General features: G+C 46.7%; 1 protein-coding gene across 5 annotated transcripts in view; it reads left to right on the forward strand.

The window, feature by feature from the left end:
* The window catches only part of CFAP36 (cilia and flagella associated protein 36), a 170,991-nt gene that overhangs the window by 147,872 nt on the left and 441 nt on the right, over window positions 1-22,678 (forward strand). For all 5 annotated transcript variants that reach the window (XM_068130035.2, XM_068130033.2, XM_078786326.1 and 2 more), the window contains 2 exons: window positions 12,301-12,425; window positions 15,006-15,173. In XM_068130035.2, the coding sequence (XP_067986136.1) occupies window positions 12,301-12,425; window positions 15,006-15,173 (293 nt within the window). The remainder of the gene's footprint in view (window positions 1-12,300; window positions 12,426-15,005; window positions 15,174-22,678) is intronic.

Below are 22,678 nucleotides of genomic sequence, written 5' to 3' on the forward strand. Positions count from 1 at the left end.
CTGCTGATAGATAGATACATCTATGAGTGCTATAATAGCAGTAGCTGCTGATAGATAGATACATCTATGAGTGCTATAATAGCAGGAGCTGCTGATATATAGATACGTCTATGAGTGCTGTAATAGCAGTAGCTGCTGATAGATAGATAGATAGATAGATACATCTATGAGTGCTATAATAGCAGTAGCTGCTGATAGATAGATGCATCTATGAGTGCTGTAATAGCAGTAGCTCCTGCTAGATAGATACATCTATGAGTGCTATAATAGCAGTAGCTGCTGATAGATAGATGCATCTATGAGTGCTATAATAGCAGTAGCTGCTGATAGATAGATACATCTATGAGTGCTATAATAGCAGTAGCTGCTGATAGATACATACATCTATGAGTGCTATAATAGCAGTAGCTGCTGATATATAGATACATCTATGAGTGCTATAATAGCAGTAGCTGCTGATAGATAGATGCATCTATGAGTGCTGTAATAGCAGTAGCTGCTGATAGATAGATGCATCTATGAGTGCTGTAATAGCAGTAGCTCCTGATAGATAGATACATCTATGAGTGCTATAATAGCAGTAGCTGCTGATAGATAGATACATCTATGAGTGCTATAATAGCAGTAGCTGCTGATAGATAGATACATCTATGAGTGCTATAATAGCAGTAGCTGCTGATATATAGATACATCTATGGGTGCTATAATAGCAGTAGCTGCTGATAGATAGATACATCTATGAGTGCTATAATAGCAGTAGCTTCTGATATATAGATACATCGATGAGTGCTGTAATAGCAGTAGCTGCTGATAGATAGATACATCTATGAGTGCTATTATAGCAGTAGCTGCTGATAGATAGATACATCTATGAGTGCTATAATAGCAGTAGCTGCTGATATATAGATACATCTATGGGTGCTATAATAGCAGTAGCTGCTGATAGATAGATACGTCTATGAGTGGTATAATAGCAGTAGCTGCTGATAGATAGATACGTCTATGAGTGGTATAATAGCAGTAGCTGCTGATAGATAGATACATCTATGAGTGCTATTATAGCAGTAGCTGCTGATAGATAGATACATCTATGAGTGCTATAATAGCAGTAGCTGCTGATATATAGATACATCTATGGGTGCTATAATAGCAGTAGCTGCTGATAGATAGATACGTCTATGAGTGCTATAATAGCAGTAGCTGCTGATAGATAGATACATCTATGAGTGCTATAATAGCAGTAGCTGCTGATAGATAGATACATCTATGAGTGCTATGATAGCAGTAGCTGCTGATAGATAGATACATCTATGAGTGCTATAATAGCAGTAGCTGCTGATATATAGATACATCTATGAGTGCTATAATAGCAGTAGCTGCTGATATATAGATACATCTATGAGTGCTATGATAGCAGTAGCTGCTGATATATAGATACATCTATGAGTGCTATAATAGCAGTAGCTGCTGATATATAGATACATCTATGAGTGCTATAATAGCAGTAGCTGCTGATATATAGATACATCTATGAGTGCTATAATAGCAGTAGCTGCTGATATATAGATACATCTATGAGTGCTATAATAGCGGTAGCTGCTGATAGGTAGAAACATCTATGAGTGCTATGATAGCAGTAGCTGCTGATAGATAGATACATCTATGAGTGCTATAATAGCAGTAGCTGCTGATAGGTAGAAACATCTATGAGTGCTATAATAGCAGTAGCTGCTGATAGATAGATACATCTATGAGTGCTATAATAGCAGTAGCTGCTGATAGGTAGAAACATCTATGAGTGCTATGATAGCAGTAGCTGCTGATAGATAGATACATCTATGAGTGCTATAATAGCAGTAGCTGCTGATAGGTAGAAACATCTATGAGTGCTATGATAGCAGTAGCTGCTGATAGATAGATACATCTATGAGTGCTATAATAGTAGTAGCTGCTGATAGGTAGAAACATCTATGAGTGCTATAATAGCAGTAGCTGCTGATAGATAGAAACATCTATGAGTGCTATAATAGTAGTAGCTGCTGATAGGTAGAAACATCTATGAGTGCTATAATAGCAGTAGCTGCTGATAGATAGAAACGTCTATGAGTGCTATAATAGCAGTAGCTGCTGATAGGTAGAAACATCTATGAGTGCTATAATAGCAGTAGCTGCTGATAGGTAGAAACATCTATGAGTGCTATGATAGCAGTAGCTGCTGATAGATAGATGTATAAATGCGAACCAGACATCCTTTTGATGTGGTTTATGTCCTCTTCCATGTCTGCCAAACTGCTCAATATGCATGTACCGGGACCATGAAGTGATATTTCGGGGCGAGGAATTCTAGTCAAATATGTATGAATGTGATGGCAATAGCTGCTGATAGATACATGTATGGCAACCGGACATTATTCTTAAAAGCCGAAGTTTTGGTCTACCATTGTGTTGTACCAGCAAATATTAAAAGTAAACAGAACTCAATGTGACATAGCTTTCTCTATTTTCTTTAGTTGAATCGTATCCGTGCGTACTTACGAAGGTTTACTCGTTTAGAAATCATAACATGCTTCATCATATATGTCCGATCAAGTATAATTAAGAAAAAAACATATTGTGCGTTGAATAATTCATTAAAATTTCACTCTGAAAAAAAACCAAAAACCCTCCCGACCCAGTTTTTTGAAAAAAGTGATGATAAAGAGGAATTTTTTGTAACCAGCCTTATCTCAAAGCCAACATTCTCCTACTACTTATGGGGGTGGGGGAGGTTGAGTATTACTGATGTGATGGCAAAGATGGTATTTCGCATTATTCACACCATACTACCATGTTTACATTAAACTCGTCTGGTGAACCAATGAGTATTTGTTTATGCTCCATTTTCGGGGATGATTTTGTTATGGCAGTCGTCGCCATGAAGTATGTTGATAAATAGTATGTTGGAACTTGGTTCTTGGTTTAAATATCGTTGTTGAGTAGAGATGAAATGATAAACCTCCTTCAGAGTTCTGTTCTGAGCGCCTCCCGAGCCACATATCATTTTGATATTGAAGGAAATTACTCTTCCATCGATTTATTGACGTCCATGAAATCTTTTTAAACCTTCAGTCTGTATGCTTTATTTGCACTTGCCCTTGTTATCTCTTCAATAAGACTTTTTTGATATCTACCACATTTGTTATGTTTCCCATTTAAATACCAAGGCTGTAATTCTCTCCATTCTTTGGCTTGGTTATTGCCTGGTTATATAATCTATGTAGCAGGCAAAAAAGGCAGCGGTATCCCGTTAAAATCCCCCCAACCCCATTGTAACTCCCGCCAGGGAGTAATGCATTCACTCGTGTGTGTGTGTGTGTGTGTGTGTGTGTGTGTGTGTGTGTGTGTGTGTGTGTGTGTGTGTGTGTGTGTGTGTGTGTGTGTGTGTGTGTGTGTGTACAAGATATCTGGAAAAGTTCTGAACGGATTTGGATGAAAGTTGGTGGGAGGATTGCCCTTGGGATAAGGAAGAATTGATTAGTTTTTGGTGAAGCTCAGGATATTATTCCAGATCCAGGAATTTTTTTGGGGAATTTTTTTTCCTGTTTTACTGCATTAAAGCTTTTATTCTTATTCTTAAATGATGTTTTTCTCCTCTAATTCCGAGATATATCAAAATAAATTCTCTGACAGTGAGGGCCTACTTTCTTTTTCATTTATTGTTTTGGGGAGAGGGGATGTTAAACAAAACGTAGTATTCCAACTAAACCCACGGCGGGAGTTTGCGCTCTACTGAGTGGCGTTCTAGTTTTATTATTAATTCTTATATATATCTTAACACTTATGTAGGTAACCTGGACTGGCTCTGACCCGGGCATACTGATGTTGAGGCTCATTGGTGGAGGCTGCGGCCCACGCAATGAGGAAACAGACATGTGCAGTGGTGCAGCGGCCGGCAGGGTGGCAGGCACGCCCGGCATGGCCACAGGTGCATCCAGCGACGTTGCCGGTATAGCCAGGGGAGCAGGCACATCCGTACTGAAATCCAAGGTATCCGGCACCTTCCATAGTCGGCTAGCATGCCAACGGGGGCCGTCAGTCAGCTGGAATGTAGCTTGGCCCATCTGACGGCTGACTTGAAGAGGCGAGGACCAGAAGGAGCGCAGTTTGTTGTCACAATGAGGGCGACGGGTTCTGAACCAATCTTAGACCTGGATGGTGGGCGTCATAACCCCGTGTGCCCTGTCAAAGCAATGCTTCATCTGGCTATGGTGCTTATTAACCGCCGCCTGAATGTTGTGAGTAGGAGCCTGAGCTGCTGAGAGCCACAACCTATACAGGGGTAGCTGCAGCTCGTGGCCGAACATCAGTGTTGCCGGTGAGACCCCAATGGTGGAGTGTTGCGTCACCCTGTAGTTGTAGCAATGCTTAGAGTAAAGCCATTTGAAAAGTGCAGCCCTGGGCCAGGTGTGCTCCGATGCTGTTCTTCAGCATTTGATTAAAACGCTCTACTCCCCCATTAGCATGGGGGTGGTAGAACGCTATGCAGATGTGGCAAACACCACGGCCCTCCAGGAACAAGGAAAACTCTGCTGAGGCAAATTGAGGCTCATTATCAAATTGAGGTGAATTGAGTGATGGCCTGAGGCAGCCCCCAGTGTGAAAAGAGCATGTCCAGGATGTCCACTATTGCTCTCGTAGTAACTGTCCCCACTGGGGTTACCTCTGGTGATTTGGAGTGCAGGTCATAGGCCACCAGCAGAAAGCGCTTGTAATGAACATGGCACACTGTGGATTTCACCCTAAATGTCTAATTGGATATGTTCCCATAACTGGGTTGGCCAGTCGAGTGGCTGCAGGAGAGGCATGGCTGGAGGCCCGGTTTTACTGCTGACCAGTCAGGTTGTGCAGTCCTTCACCATGGTTTCAATGTCCCTGCCGATCCCTGGCAACCACACCAGGTCCTGACACCTCTGTTTGAGCTTCACTATGCCCATGCCCAAGTGACCCTCATGTGCCATCCCCAAAACGTGTGCACACAGGGCACTTGGGACCAGAGTGCAGAGCCCACAGGCCACACAGGTGTTGGTCCAGCAGGACAGGTCTTCTTTGACCCGGGCAAATGGCATCAGCTCCTCGGGCACGCGGGATGGCCATCCAGTCCTAATGTAGGTGCAGAGCATTGAGAGGATGGTGACCTGCTCAGAGGCCTGCTGCAGCTCCTGGAGGGACACCGTGGCTTGGAGAGGAGTGTGAAGCAGCTGAATAAGGTCGTGCTCTCCACTGTCAGAGCAGCTGGTAGAGGCCGGGGTATCAACGGAGCAGGAGGGTAGGTCTGCCACTACATTGTCCTGCCCAGGTGTGAACTTGAGCTGAAAGTTGAATTGGTGGAGGTATTCGGACACCGGTACCATGTTTTATGTCAGTTTGTGTTTTTTGTGATTAATGTTAGCTCTTACACGAGCCTCGATCTTCTACACAAAAAAAAAATCCATTCAGCTGTTCTCAAGTTATCACATTTTTAACTGACATGACCTCTGACCTCTTGACCCCAAAATTAAATCAGTTCATATTTACATCATTGTACATACCTGTACCAAGTTTTAATTTAAATCCCTTCAGCTGTTCACAAGTTCTCACATTTTTACCTTACATGACCTCTGACCTTTGACCTCTTGACCCCAAAATTAAATCAGTTCATGTTTCCATCATTATACATACCTGTATCAAGTTTTAATTTAAATCCCTTCAGCTGTTTACAAGTTATCACATTTTTACATGACATGACCTCAGACCTTTGGCCTTTGACCTCTTGCCCCCAAATTATAATCAGTTAATCTTTACATCATTATACATAGCTGTACCAAGTTTGAATTAGATCACTTCAGCCGTTCTCAAGTTATAGACTTATTACAGACTTTGGCCATTTGACCTCTTGACCCCAAAATCGAATCAGTTCGTCTTTACATAATTCTACAAAATTGTATCAAATTTGGTCAGAATCCCATCGCTGGTTCACAAGTTATCATGATAATGTAGCGACCCATGGGTCCCCCAAAGCTCGAGACCAGCAACAGAATCTCCTGGCCCAAGCCGGTGACGTAACCGGCGGCCAAACCTCGGCGCCGAGGTTATAATCCTTTGCACCTGTCGGTCACATGACCACCAAAGCGTGCCTCGCCTGAGAGGCGTGGCTTTGGTTATGATGTATGCTTTTTGGTTTGGATATATATGCGAACCCGATAAACGGGTTTTCAGAGTTCCCGAGATGATTATTCAATAAACATCTTCTCGGACGAGTTTGTCTCTTGTCCGTCACTTCGTCCGTCTCAAGCAGGAGCGCTGCTCCTTCACTGGTGACCCCGAGTTTACGACACGCGATGGACACGGCAGTGTCCCTCAAACTGCCCACTTTCTGGGAAGCACATGCCGCCGTCTGGTTCGCTCAGGCGGACTCCCAGTTCGCCCTGCGTGGCATTACGGAGGACACCACGAAATACCATTACGTGGTCGCCGCGCTCGGTTCCGTGACCGCCGCCCGCTGCCTGAGCCTCCTCCAGAACCCGCCCGCTGACGGCAAGTACGACGCCATCAAGGCACTTCTTCTGGGCGCTTTCGCCCTCTCCCCGGCTGAACGTGCGCGATGCCTGCTCGACCTTCCTGAGCTCGGCGATACGCGCCCGTCCGAACGTATGGACTACATGCTCGCGTTGCTCGGCGAGCATCCCTCGGATTTCCTTTTCCAAGAGCTTTTTCTCCGCCAGCTCCCGGCCCAGGTCCGGGTCGCCCTGGCAAGCACGACCATCACGAACCCCCGCGAGCTCGCCAGGGAGGCCGAAAAGATCGATTCGGCAAGCCAGCTCGTCGGAGCGGCGAGCCAGCTCGTCGGGGTGGCCGCCGGGAGCCTGCCCGCCGCCCAGTCGGCGCCCGCGGCGCAGTTTTCCGCCCACCCGCCCGACGCCCGCGACGCAGCTTCCTTCCCGGAGGCCACCGGGCCGGTGCGACTGGCAGCGGCGACGCCGCGTCGCCCGGTCCCGACGCGTCGACCGGAGCCCCCGCCAGACCCGGCCTGGTGTTATTTCCACGCCAGGTTCGGGCAGCGGGCCCGATCATGTCGACCCCCGTGCACGTTCGGCAAGTCGGGAAACGGGCGGGCCGGCGCTCACTACCAGCCATGAGCACCGGCCGTTCCGGAAACCTGCTATTCATCGCGGACCAAGCGTCGGGGCAGCGTTTTCTCTGCGACACCGGCGCTCAGCTGAGCGTCATTCCCGCTTCGGCGGAGGACAGGTGGGCCGCCATTTGCGGCCCCTCCTTAATCGCGGCCAACGGCTCCGCCATCCGCACCTTCGGCCCACGCACCGTCGCCCTCCGCTTCGGCAGCCAGCTCTTTCGCTGGGAGTTCATGACGGCGGACGTCCCCATGGCTTTGCTCGGGGCCGATTTCCTTTGCGCCCATGGGCTGCTGGTCGACGTTAAACGTCGGCGTCTCGTCAACGCCGAAACTTTCAGCTCGCTGGCATGCGCCTTGAGCCGTTCCGCGCCCACCGAGCTTTCCTGCGTCCTCCCGTTGGCAGACGACTTCGGGCGTCTCCTCGCAGAGTTCCCGGCCCTCACGCGACCGACGTTTTCGGCCGTCGCGGTGCGTCATGGCATCGAGCATCACATTCCCACTACGGGCCCGCCGGTGTACGCCCGAGCTCGCCGTCTCGACCCAGCCAAACTCGCCGTCGCCAAGGCCGAGTTCGCCGCGCTGGAGCGCCTCGGCATCGTGCGGCGCTCCGACAGCGCCTGGGCCTCGCCGCTGCACATCGTCCCGAAGCCGGGCGGCGGATGGCGGCCATGCGGCGACTACCGCCCCCTCAATGACGCCACTACCCCCGACAGGTACCCCGTCCCGCACATCCAGGATTTTTCCGCCCGGTTGGCGGGGCGGACCATTTTTTCAAAAGTGGACCTGATTCGGGGGTACCACCAGGTGCCCGTCCGCCCGGCCGACATCCCGAAGACGGCCGTTATTACACCTTTCGGCCGCTTTGAATTCCTCCGGATGCCCTTCGGCCTCAAAAACGTGGCACAGGCGTTCCAGCGCCTGATGGACGGCGTGCTGCGCGACTTGCCGTTCCTCTTTACATACCTGGACGACATCCTCGTCGCCAGCACGTCCAGAGCCGAGCACCTCCTCCACCTCCGGACGCTGTTCGGCCGCCTCAGCGAGCACGGCTTGATCGTCAACCCGGCCAAATGTCAATTTGGTGCGGCGACGATCGACTTTTTGGGTCACCACATCACCCGGAACGGCGCCGTACCGCTACCGGCCAAAGTCGAGGCCATCGCCGCTTTCCCGCGCCCCCGCTCCGTCAAGGCGCTGCAGGAATTCCTCGGGATGGTGAACTTTTACCACCGCTTCGTGCCCCGAGCTGTGCAACTCATGCGGCCCTTGTACGCCGCCCTCCGCGGCCAGCCGGCGAAGCGCGACGTCGTCTGGTCCACGGACATGGACGCTGCTTTCACCGGCGCGAAACGGGCCCTCGCCAACGCCACGCTGCTGGCCCGCCCGGTACCCCATGCTCCCATCGCCCTCACCACGGACTATGCCGTGGGCGCGGTTCATGAGCAATGGGTAAACGGGGCCTGGCAGCCGCTCGCGTTCTTCAGCCGGCAACTCCTGCCCAACGAGTTGAAGTACAGCACTTTCGACCGCGAGCTCCTCGGGCTGTACCTGGCCATCCGCCATTTTCGCCACCTCCTGGAGGGCCGCCCGTTCACGGCCTTTGTCGACCACAAGCCATTGATTTTCGCCATGGCCAAGGTCACGGAGCCGTGGTCGGCCCGCCAGCAGCGCCACCTCTCCGCCGTGTCGGAATACACCACGGACATCCGGCACGTCGCCGGAAAGGACAACGCCGTGGCTGACTGCCTTTCTCGAGCCGGCGCCAATGCCGTCCACCTCGGCGTCGATTTCGCCCTGATGGCGACGGACCAGGCCACCGACAGCACGGTGCAGGCGCTCCGGGTGGCGGAGACGGGCCTCCGCTTGGCTGACGTCCCCTTCGCGGACACCGTCCTGCTTTGTGACGTCTCCCAAGGCCGACCTCGCCCCGTTGTGCCGGTCACCTGGCGACGTCGCATTTTTGCTTCGCTCCACGGCCTCTCACACCTGGGCCGGAAGGCGTCCCAGAGGCTGGTGTCGGCACGTTTCGTCTGACACGGGTTGCGATGGGACGTCCGCGACTGGGCCAACGCCTGCACACCCTGCCAGCGGGCCAAGGTCCACCGTCACACCCAGGCTCCGCTGGCTCCTTTCACCGTGCCCGAGCAACGTTTCGACCACGTCCACGTGGACCTGGTAGGTCCCCTGCCCCCATCGCAGGGGTTCACCCACCTGCTTACCATGGTGGACAGGACCACCAGGTGGCCGGAGGCCGTGGCCCTCGCCTCCACCACCACCGCCGACGTGGCCCAGGCGTTCATCGCCACCTGGGTCGCGCGTTTCGGCGCACCGGCGGACATCTCGTCGGACCGCGGCCCACAGTTCACGTCCGAACTGTGGGGCGCGGTCGCCCGCACATTGGGCGTTACCCTGCACCGCACCACGGCCTACCACCCCCAGGCCAACGGGTTGTGCGAGCGGTTCCACCGCTCCATGTAGGCCGCACTCATGGCCGGCCTCCAGGACGACGGCTGGGCCGACCGGCTCCCGTGGGTCCTTTTGGGCCTCCGCACAGCTCCAAAGGAGGACCTCCAGGCATCCACCGCCGAGCTGGTGTACGGCCAGGCCCTCCGCGTCCCGGGCGAGTTTGTGCCCGACGCCACCAGCCCCTGGTCCGCCGCGCGCCAGCGCACGGACTTCCAGGAGGCCACCCAACGTTTCGCCCCGGTGCCCACGTCCCGCCACGGCGACCCCCAATCCTACGTCCCCCCCAGCACTCCGCATGGCGGAGTACGTCTTTGTGCGCCACGACGCGCACCGGGGGCCGCTCCGGCCACCATACGACGGACCCTTCCGGGTCCTACGACGGGGACAACAAGTCCTTCGTCGTCAGCATCGGCGGCCGGACGGACCGGATTTCGGTGGACCGCCTCAAGCCGGCCCACATGGACGTCGGCCAGCCGCCACGACTGGCTCTCCCACCGCGGTGCGGCCGCCCCCCGTCCACTGCACCCCCCGTCCGGCCACCCGCCACCACACCGGACCCCCCCCCCCCCCCCCCCCCCCCCCCCCGCGACCAGCCAGGGGTAGTTTCGGTCGGGTCATACGGACCCCCCTCAGGTTGACCTTCCTGGACCAAGTCGATTCTGGGGGGGCGTGTGTAGCGACCCATGGGTCCCCCAACGCTCGAGACCAGCAACAGAATCTCCTGGCCCAAGCCGGTGACGTAACCGGCGGCCAAACCTCAGCGCCGAGGTTATAATCCTTTGCACCTGTCGGTCACATGACCACCAAAGCGTGCCTCGCCTGAGAGGCGTGGCTTTGGTTATGATGTATGCTTTTTGGTTTGGATATATATATGCGAACCCGATAAACGGGTTTTCAGAGTTCCCGAGATGATTATTCAATAAACATCTTCTCGGACGAGTTTGTGTCTTGTCCGTCACTTCGTCCGTCTCAAGCAGGAGCGCTGCTCCTTCAGGAACACGATTTCCCCCCAGCATGACCTCTGACCTTTGGCCTTTGACCTCGTGACGCCAAAATGTAATCAATTTATCTTTACCTCATTACATTTACCTGCCCCAAGTTTGATTAAGATCCCTTCAGCCGTTCTCAAGTTATCGCAGTAACGAGAACCGATCACAGACAGACGGACGCACTGCCGGACAGACAACCTGAAAATACAATGGGAGACTTTGTCGATGGGGCATAATAAAGTAACAGCAATAATATGCTGTACCGGTCTCTGAAGGCTCGTGTTGGTCTATGGTCTGTGTCACCGTCAACATTAAAATCCACATTTTATCAACTATGACGTGTTCACTGCTCAAGCAAATGAAGTACAGATGACGTTGCCAACAATAGCCTTTCATGACAGTGTTGTTTGAAGAGGTGTAAATAATCATTAAAAGTATGACATTCATGACTATATCTTGTATCTCACCGCGCAAGTCCAATTCAGAGAAAACTTGCCTAAGGAGGTTGTCTACATATTACATATGCAAAATATTGTATTCAAGCAATGAGCCCACCATGTTCCTCGCCATGGTTTATTTATTTATTTTTCTACACAATCGATCCTCATGGAAGAGAAGCAATGGCAGCACACCTTTATTTCGGAGCAATGAGGTGACAAGCAGGTGAATGAACAGGAAAACAATTGGGGGACGAGGAAAAGAAGGAACAAATGTGAATGAAGGATTTGAAAAAGTATCTAGCCTGGACAAGAATTAGCAAATTAACATTAACAATGAATGAAAATGGCTGAACAAGCCAATTACAGAACGAGTACAGATACGTTCAAAGTACACCGCGCACATACCAAATAAATAAATAACATCCACCTGTGCGGCATTGCCGGGGCGCCTTCGGTGCCGCCGTGCAGCACATAGAGACGTTATTGGGAGGGAGAGGTGTACAATAATTGATTGATTAATTGCGTAATTAAAATCAATAAATAGTAATCGTAAAATAATTAATTTCCTAATCAATTGGCCAATAGCACCCCAAAACCACCACCGTTTTATCCGAATCTGCAACTGAAAATTTTTGTAGGAATAAATCAATTAATTAAGTAATGAGTCGATTAATTAAATAATTAATCGATTAATTGATTAATCAAGAAATCAAAAATACCCTTTTACAGCCAAATCACTTTGTCATTGTCACGTCCAAATATCAACTTCCTACCTCAAAATGTGCCTGAGATATTGCCCAGATGATTTTTAAAAAACAAGAAAGAAAACCACCGGAGTGAAAACTGAGTACTCCCTTTCAGCGCGCGTTATCAGGCCCCCTTTGGTGCCCAGCGATGACGTCATGCAGCGCATGGAGATTAAATAGGAAATGAGCTGTGTACAACAAGTATCCTCAGCTTTTGAAGACAGTTTCTCACAACGGAAAAGATCAAGTCAGGTTGTGAAGGAAAAAATTCTTCCAATTCTTCATACAAACCAAGTCAACATTGTAAAACGTGTTAAGTTGAAACACCCGTATGATACTTTGTGTAGTCTAATGACCATCTTTGATGGAGCATCCTCTGTAGCTGCTGGATATTGTCAACATTCTTAATGATGACTGGTCCTCCATTGACATGATTCAGCACCTGGTTTATATAATCTGTGACTTTTATATGTCGCTGCTTTTTATGCACATAAGTTTGCTTTCTACAGGTGTTTGTGAACCTGCCAAGCTGCTCCCACCAATTGGAGCTCAAAGCAGTTGCAGCTTGCATTCAACTTCTGTGCCTGAGGCAGAGCAAAGGAGAGACCATTCAGAACCAAGCTCCTCTTCTCAGGTACTACCTATTTGCGAGTTGCTGTGTTATTCGCCCCCGTTGGACTTAGTCCAAAAAGGAGGCTTATGGATTGTCTCGTCCATCCGTCCGTCCGTGCATCCACAACCATATATCGGAGATGTGTGGACCGATTTTGATACTTGGCACAAAGAGAAGAAATGACGGTATACATATGCACATCATTTTGTTTTACGATGCAATCAAAGATGGCCGACTGGTGGCCATTTTAGTTGTAAAAAAACAACAACCCAATGTTGAACATGTCCTCAACCATTTCTCGGACATGCATTTACCGATGTTGTTAAACCTTGGCACACAGATAGAGAATGGTGGCTTGCAGATTGAAACAGAAAACCAAATACTGCATTGGAGTCATCAGAAGGAACCAGAAGAAGTCAAGAGCAAAGATGGAGTCATCAGGAGAACCCATGGTTATGATTTGTGTTTCAGCCACTACTCCTCTACCCTCAAACCCATCCAGGCACAGCCAAGTGAACCTTCCACAAGAATTCTGCAAGAATTCACTTCTCCAAAGACAGATAGAAAAAGAGAGAAATAAAGAAGAAGCAAGAATTAGAATGAACAAGCATTCTGAGTATTGTGCTGCAATACATGTCCCCTACCGGCAGTCTGTCATCCGGAAAACCGCAAGGTCGCTCCGTGGAGCAGCCTGCACGTATTGCACTGTGTGAATTATATAATTACCAACTCACGGTCTGAGGTAACTCGGCTAAAAATTATCCGATTTGCACCAAATAAAGTTTATGAATGGTTGCACAGACCCCTACTTCTCACTAAAAGTGGAAACAGAATGTAAATTGGAGTTAAAACAAGGAATATTAACAGCTTTGACTTACCGCACTCCAAATTATAGTCCGGAAAACTGTTGGGGAAATTACCAAAGTTCAAAGTGCCATAACTTTGTCAAAAATGATTGAAACGTCGTGAAGTTCGAACACTGATCTGTAACTTATCATGAGGAAACCATGTACCAAGTTTGAAATCATTAGCATTAAGAGTTTAGAAAAAAGTCTGGAAAACTGTTCTTTGCGTGACGGACTGACAGACTGACAGACGGAGGGACGGAGTGCAAACCTATAGTCCCCTCCGGTGTACACCGGTAGGGGACTAATAAAGAGAAATATGAAAAAGTAGAAAGAAACGTGAAAGGAACAAAGATGTTGGGAAGAACCCAGACAGATTGATTTCAGCAGTTCTTCATCAGACAAAAACACAGCAACAGTTACAAGCTACCAGAGGTTCATCAGTGGGGAAGCACAGTCCACGTCATTTTCTTTTGAGATCAGATCCAACATGGCCGACTGGTGGCCATTTTGTTACTTAAACGTTTCTCCAACCATTTATTGAACATGCATGAGCCAATTTTGTTCAAACTTGACACAAGCACGGTACATCATGTCTTTCACGTGCACCTCATTTTATTTTGCGATCTGATCAAGATGGCGGACTGGCGGCCATTTTGTTACTTAAACAGGCCCCCAACCATTTATTGGAAATGCGTGGACCGATTTTGTTCAAACTTGGCACAAAGACGATACATGAGAGTATACATATGTCGAAGATCTTGTTTTGTAATCTGAACAAATATGGCCGATTGGCGGCCTTTAACTCCATACATCAAAATTACTAAAACCAGGGGGGCTCTGACATTTTATGTCTTTTTCTCCTTGTTTTGTTGGAGCTGAATAATGCAAATTCTAAATTATTTTTTGATATATCTGCCTGACTTTCATCCCAAAGACAATTATTCCCAAGAGTAAAACTTTTATTATGCATTTTATCGATTTTACAGTCATGTGCTTAATAAGGCCAGCAGTCATTTGTTACCAGACACCAGTTTGTTTGGAGGTCAACAGCACAAGTTAGTGTTGTACATGTAAACTGATGGACCAATGCAGATTTATCATTCCTTGTTCATCTTCACCAGCGTAACTTCTTTAGATGCCATTTTTATGTATTACGTAGGCTTAAAAGCAGAATTGTCAACCCCAGTCTACTTTCCCGACATAGTACCCTCTCTCTATTTCCTTCTTCCCTGCCCACTCATTCAGGGGTGCAACAATGATTTTCCTTTAAGGGGGGGGGGGGGGTGGGGGTTCTAAGGTTACCTGCGAAAGGAGTATGTATCAGAGGTGCACTAAATATTAAAGTACAAAGTGAGGGTGATGGGGTGAGAGTGCAAGAGTGTCAGTCACAGTCCCTACTGCGATGCGCCTTACTGCGATGCACTGCCAGTAATGTTAACCCTGTCATATGATATTCGCCCATACTTGAGCCAAAGAAGGGGCTCGATCCCCTCTAATCGTGTGAAGGCTCCCTTTCCCTACTCTCCTCTTACCTTCAATTATTTTTCTCAATTTTATTTTTCTCATTTTCTTGTCGGTGCACGTGTAAGATGTAAATAGTCCCTTACTTTGGCTCTACATGGAAAAAGGTTTTATATTCTGTGCTGCAGTGACATGCTATAATAAGACCACCTGCGCTGGTTAAGTGATATTGTGCTCACAGTTTGGGTTAAATGAAAAGTCCCTTGTTTATTAAAACCTTTTCACTGGACAGCGATTTTACCCTGGAGATCTTCAGCAGAGAGAGGAATACCTGAAATTACAGCGAGCCCGCTTGCTTGCCAAGAAGAAGGCTCGAGTTGTTGTCGAGTTGAGCGAATCCAGTGATTCGGGCAAGATCAACAATCCGCTGCTTACTACTGGTCCATCAGTTTTGCAACAGGTTGGCCTATGACATAAAAGCAACACCCCTTACTTTTCACCAATCATAATACTAAAATTTCTTTTGTACAAATGTATTTGTAATATTGGTGACATTATTTATTTGTAATCAAAAAAGGTCCAAGTGGTGTAAAGCTCTAAATGGTCAAGCGTCCAAGCTGTCTAATCGATTAATACTATCGATATAAAGAGTGAAAGGGGTCTAATCGGTCTGAAGGGTGTAAGGGGTCTAAATGGTGTTAAGATCTAAGGGGTTGAAAGGGACTTAAGGGGTGTAAAGGTTTAAAGGGTATAAAAGGTTGGAAGGGTGAAAGGATCTAAAGGTGTCGAAAGTATTGAAAGGGTCTTAAAGGTAAAAGTGGTCTTAAGGGTCTTGGGGGTCCTCAGGATCTTGCGGTCTAATGGGTATAAAGGGTGTTATAGGTCATTACAGGTATTCAGGGTCATTACAGGTATTCAGGGTCTTCTGGGTATTTTGGGTGTTCAGGGTCTTTTGGGTCTTCGGGGTGTTTAAAGAGTCTTCAGGATCTTTTTGGTGTTTTGGTTATTAGGGTTATTTTGGGTCTTTAAGGGTCTTTTGGGTATTTTGGGTCTTTAAGGGTATTTTGGGTCTTTGTGGTCTTTAAGAGTCGTTTGGGTGCCCGAGGTCTTTAGGGACCTTGAGGTCTTTTGGGTCCTCACGGTCTTTGCGGTCCTTGAGGTCTTTTGGGTCCTCAAGGTCTTTTGGGTCTTTTAAGTCTTCGGGTTATTTTGGGTCCTCTGGGTCTTTTGAGTCCTTAAGAGTCATTTGGGTCTTCGTGGTCTTTTGGGTTATTGGTGGTCTTAATGGTCTTGGGAGACTTAAAGGGTCCTCAAAGGTCCAAAGGATCTCCACAGTCTAAAGGGTCGAAAGGTATAATCCAATAAAACAACAAACAGGCATTTTAAGGCCATTTTCCCTGCTAGAGCGGGGGTTAGCCTTGCGGTACCCATGACAATCTTCTCCATTTTGCCCTATTTTCTGCATCTCTCCTTGTTAACCCCCTTGCCCGCATTTCTTCTTCCACCATCTTTAGCCAAGTCTTTCTCGGTCTTCCCCGTCCTCTACTTCCTTCTACATTCATTTCCATCACTCTTCTCAACCAGTCACTTTCATCCTTCCTCAACACGTGACCAAACCATCTCAAACTGTTTCTCTTCACAGCATCCATCACAGGCTCTATTCCTATTATATATTGTATATTCCAACAGTACATAATTAATAGACAGGGTGCAACTGGCGTTCAAACGGTACTTAGTTTATAGACGTGCAATCACACACCTTCACAGCTTCCCGCACCGTGTTTTTCGGTTTTGTAAATATAGATTTCACCATCAAAATATGCCAACTAGGTCGCCACAAAAGCTTTTGAAAAATAACCTTTTGACTCTCGTTGACCTCAAGAACAACAGGTGGTTGAATCCAGTGAGCTGATATGAAAATCCTCTTCAAATTTCAAGCACTAGCAACGGTACCCACCCTATGGGCAGGGCTTCAATTGGGAAGCCCAAATGAAAAGGCAAAATATCAGAAATTGAAGGCTTTTTTTTATTTTAAACGATTCATATAAACATCCGTTGAATCATATCACACGCAAATCATCAAAATCTAAACAGTACATGGCGCCCATTTGGAAAAAAGATTGAATTCTGCAAAACGGAAGCAGCCGCTACACGTCTTTCGTCTTTCTCAGTCGCACGTTTATGTGTGAAGAGTGCGCGCCGAATCTGTAACACGGAAGCGGCCGCTACACCTGTTTCTCAGTCGCTTTGCACACGCTGCCGTGTTACTTCGGAGCCGCACGTTTATATAGGAAGAGTTCGTCAGGAGTCGATCTACTCTCTCCTGGTACGTAGAATTTCAACAAAAGCCACATCACTGTTCATATCGGTAAATATTATTCCATCGTGTTTGGAAAAACTGGAAAATTGGAAAAATTTGAAAAATTGGAAAAACAATATCGCCTATTTTACTCCAGGGGGTCCCATGATTACCCACCCAAAATATCGTTGCGATCGGTTCAGCCGTTTTTGCAATACCTTCGAACGGTCAGACAGACAGACGGACGGACGGACATTTGGTGAATTATAGTAAGATTCGTTGGACATTTTGTGCCAGGTTTTTTAGGCCTACATTTTCCTAGTTCAAGTCCACAAATGTTTTGTATTGTATTTTCTCCGTACTACCTTCAGCCTTTTTGTTTTCTCCCCAGTCCCCTTATTCTCCTTCAAATTCCCCAAACTTTAACCTCTGCTTTATGTCAATATATATATATATATCCTTTTCTACTTCCCACACTTCTACTTCTTCCGACCTCTCCATTCCCACTCTTATCGTTAGCGGGGGAGGAACATGTCATAAAACACAAGAATCGTGCACTTTGTGACACCTTTTTGAAATTTGGCATGATGACAAGGCAGGTCATGAAATTTTCAAAAACCACTAGCTACAAGTTGGCACACCCCTCTGATGGCCGGTAGCTGCAAAATTCAAAATGGCCGCCAATAGGTACGAAACGGACAATATCTCAGCTTCTACTTCTTTTTTTTCTTTTTTTTTGTATACTGAATCGAGGCTCGTGAAAGAGCTAACATTTATTTCACAAACAAATCAACCAGACAAACAAAATATATAAAAAGAGGGAGCGGAAGACAAGATGGGGAGAGAAGGGGAAGCACACAAACACAACATTTGAGAGCAGGGAGATGTGTGGGAGGGAGAGGGCTTGGGGGGAGGAGGCGTGGGAAGGGGGGGGGAGTATAAAACACAAGGACTTCCAGGACAGAAGTTGGTATTTCAAAAAAGTGGATTTGGGGTGAAATTAGCGGGGTTAGAAAAGATCAAGGTTTTGGATGGGGGAAGATAAGAGATGATCATATATCTAAGTGTAATACCACTTTTTCCATGTTTTCGAGTGCAGATAATCCATTTTTAAAGAGTATTTTCGGATTTGAGATCAATTTAAAGGTTACAGAGGAAATATCAATAATAAACTAAACCGCCTCTCACCTCCAGGAGGGGGTGTGCCAACTTGTAGCCAGTGGTTTTTGAAAATCCCATGCCCGGCCCTATCATCATGCCAAATTTAAAAAAGGGTCCATCGATCCTGCCCAGTAACAACCACTTTTTACGCATGTCACTTTTTAAGAGGTTTTTTATTTTATGTCATAGTGCCAAGCTGCGTCCTTATGACGTAGCAGTGACGTCATCAGCTTTGTAGGAGGGGCTTCACCCCTGCCTGTATAAAGACCGCTCTAGATCCCTCAGATCATTGTGGTCTGAACTTTATCAGCATAGAGATGTGCTAAAGTTCATTTGTTTGATAGTTTCATTTAGTATAGTGACTTGTTGTTGGGACATGGATCTTAAGGCTCGCGCCCTCACCCATAATAATATGTAAGTTAATGTGATAAAAGCCAGCTTTAAGATCTAATTTTATAATTTGATCATCATCTTTAAGGTTATAAAAAATTTGATGTACTCTAGGCAGTTTAAAAGAAGGGGGTTTTATATGTCGAGTTAATTTTGACGTGTCATATATTATTCTATCTGGACCATCCTTTCGACCTAGCGGGAAAAGACGAAAAGTACGCTTAGGTTTAGATTCACATTATTTAACTCTCGAAAGAACACCACCCTCCTCCAAGGCACCGGCCACCTCCGGCCAACTTGTAGCCAGTGGTTTTTGAAAATCCCGTGCCCGGCCCAAACATCGTGCCAAATTTCAAAAAGGTGTCACAAAGTGCACGATTCCGACACGTTCCTCCCCCGCTACGTGAAGGTATTCACTAACCAGCTCAAAATTCTTACCAAACACATCTAACCCCGACGGTCTTCAAGGAGCCATTTAAAATGTTTAAATTCCCTTTTTCTCCCGTGTTTAATTCGCTATTCTATTATAATTCGCTCTTCTTTTTCCTCTTCAAAAGTTTGTTTTCAAATAAATCCTTCAACCATACCAACTTATAGTGCTCTTCCTTTCTACATTCTCTAAACTTACCTTTATATCACCCCTCCTCTAACGTTTTCAGACGTTTATCTGACTTGAAAATTTCAAGAACACCAACGTGCAATGGATGTTTTTGTTTATTTAATCTTTCATTTTGTACATCACACCAACGTCACACTCCATGTCCCCTCCCTCTACTCCCTCCTCACTCTTCCCTTTCCAAACTTCCACCTCACCCCTCCCCTTCAAAACTTCCCCTCACCCATTCCCTTCAAAACTCCCCCCTCACCACTCTTCTTCAAATCTCCCCTCTCACTCCTCCTCAAAGTTGCCACTGAACTCATCCACAAATCTGCCTCCTCACCGCTTCCTCTTCCTTCCAACTAATTTCTCCACCTCCTCCAATCTTCTACTTCGCTCTTCCCATCCCACCTCCTCAAACAACGCCTCACTGTGCCTCATCCCATCACCACCTAGCCTTTTGTCCTTCTCATCCTGCCCTCTCCCCTTGCTCTTCTGCAATCTCCGGCACACTGTCAACAGCTCTCCCTACCTTCTCCTCTCCTCCCTCATCTTACACGACACCTCCACACCCCTCTCTTGTTCCAATGCTCCTCCTCCATCTTCTTTAATGATATAAACTTCAAACATCTGGGGCCGTCACTCAAACCTGACTGATCTCTCCATTCAGGTTGCTTCTGACAAACCAGACTTAATCTGCCTAACAGAAACTTTCCTCCTTCAAGACGTCCCTTACTCCTTAATATCTCTCCCTGGTTACTCCCTCCTCCGGTATGACAGACCTGAGCCTCACCCGGGTGGTGGAGTTGCTATCTTTATACAGGGCAGTTGTGAGGGGGGAGTTTAGAAAGTGGATAATTAATGAAAAACAAACATTTATAACAAATTGGATTTATTGTGATTTTCAATTCAGAGATCTGTTTGAGAACGATAGAGGAGGGGTGGAATGAAGGTGAGTTTAGAGCATGCAGGGAGGAATAATTGTAAGAAATTGAATCTTTTTCGAAGAGGAAATTGTAAAAAGCCTTTTAAATAGGAAGAAAAACAGCGTGTTGTGATATACCACTGAATAAAACACTGCAGGGGAAAGTTTAAACATATTTAAATAATATTTAAACAAAACCATGAAAAACAATCTTATATTCACAAAATACTGACGGGGAGAGGGCGCCTAGAGGGACAACCATGAGTCACGTGAACAGGGCAAAAGGTGGAAGATAAGGAGATAAAGGGGGCATGGCGAGATAGCGCACGTGGAGAGAAGCACACGAAGAGACAACAGCACACCTGGAGAAAAGGAAATAAATGTTTTTTTTGAGGGGGGGGGGGGTTCAAACGTTAGACAAAGAGTAGAGGAAGAGTTGGTTCAGAGTAGGTTCAGGGAAGGTTCAGGGAAGTAGGTTCAGGGAAGTTCGGGGGAGAAGATAAAAAAAATCCATGAAACAAGCAATACAGCGAAGGAAAGAACTTAAATTAACAAAACACCGACGGGGGAAGCCTCAGGTTACAAGGCCGTGCACTCCGAGCAAACAGAAAACGATTAATTAATTAATTGCAAGTTACACGAATTACAAACCAAAACTAACTATAAACACACACGAACACATACACAATAAAATAACGAGTGGAAATTTGACAAACACATGAATGGAAAAATACTTAACTTTTGATGCCGTGGAGAGATCAAAAGTCGCCACTTCGCTCGAGCAACTGGAAGCGGAAGTTCTCTGCTGCTCGATCTCACCCTCTCTCTGTTCTCTTCACCTTCTCTTTTGCTCAAGGTCATCTGCCATCTGCTTGGAAATCAGCCAACTACAAAATCTACACAAAAAATGTGCAAAAACAGATTATTGGAACTACAGACCAATCGGCCTTCTCTCAATAAATCAGCAAGGTCATGGAATGCATCATCGCTTCTGATATCAAATCCTTCCTCTTCTCCAATGGCTTCACTATCTGCCATGATCTTTTCTGGGAAAACCACATTTGCAGGCTGGCCAACAAAGCCGGTCGCCTTCTGGGCATCCTCTGTCGTGTGAACTCCTTCCTTGGCACTATTTAGCTTCTCACCACATACAAAGCTTTCACCTGCAGCTCAATGGGATACTGCTCTCCCCTCTGGGCTGGTGCTCCTGCCTCACACCTGGCTCAGTTTCACGCTGTAGAAACCAAAGCTTTCAGAATAATTGGAATCTCCCCTGATGAAGCTGATTCTGAGGGCCTTTGACTCACTCACTGTAGGCAGATTGGTGGGCTTTCTGTCTGCTACCGACTCCTCTCCGGTCTAGCTCCCCCTGCTCTTTTCCCCAAATATTCCTGCAGGACGCACAAGATCTGCCAGAAACCCTCTTCTGGTGAAACTACCAAAATCAAGACTCCCTGCTCACCTTCACTCTTTCATTCCTCTTTTATCCCACCTCTGGAACAAACTCCCACACTCTCTTCATTAGTATTTTTGTATTTTTGAGGTCAACATAGGCCGTATTTCTAAAATCCTCAATTTTCTTCGAATTGACTTGAAATTTGAAGAGGACTTGCATATCTGGTCACAGAATTCAACCACAAATTATATTTTAGATCAACATAGGCCAAAAGGTCAACATAGGCCTAATTTCTAAAATCACCAATTTTCATTTGATTGACTTGAAATTCTAAGAGGATTTGCATATATGGTCACTGAATTCAACCACCAACTATTTTTGAGGTCAACATTGGCCAAAAGGTCAACTCAAGGTGAAACTTCTAAAATCATAAATTTTCATCCGATTGACTTGAAAATTTAACAGCATTTGCATCGCTCCTCACTGAGTTGGGAAACCAACTATGTTTGAGGTCAAAAGGTCAAAGGTCAACCCAAGGTGAAACTTCTAAAATCATCAATTTTCATCTGAAAAATCGTCACATTTCCATTAACCTGAGCTTTGATCAAGATTATCAATTTTAATCTCAATGAAATGGACAATTTGCTGTATCAATGGAAACCTTTTTGGGGGGGGGGGAGGGGGGGTTGGATTTTTCCTGTATCGTGCTCTGCAAGACGTCTTCTTGTTTGTTTGCTTGTGAACAATATAGCTCAAAAAGTTGTGGACGGATTCGGACGAAATTTGGCAGAGATGTGGCATAGGTATGTGACAAGGACGAAATTATTAGATTTTGGTGAAGATCTGGATTCGGATTTGGCTCGTAGAATATTTTAAGCGATTCTTCACCATTGGGAGATGGGGCCAAAAACGATACGTAGCAGGATATCTCAGAGTTATGGACGGATTTGGACGAAACTTGGTGGACAGGTTGTGTGTGTGACAAGGAAGAATCGATTCGATTTCGGTGAAGATTCCGATCCGGATCCGGCTAGTATAATGTTTTAAGTGATTCTTCACCATTGAGTGATACGGCCAACCAGGCGGAGGTATGCTCTCTACCGAGTGCCGTTCTAGTTTTTACCTGCTTTTGTTAAAGACAGGTGCCGAAAAATAGGGATGAAAATGGCTGATTTTTTAAAATACAAATTTGAGCC

Source organism: Myxine glutinosa, chromosome 11 (assembly GCF_964187855.1).
Source record: "Myxine glutinosa chromosome 11, kmMyxGlut1.1, whole genome shotgun sequence".
Lineage (NCBI taxonomy): Eukaryota > Metazoa > Chordata > Myxini > Myxiniformes > Myxinidae > Myxine > Myxine glutinosa.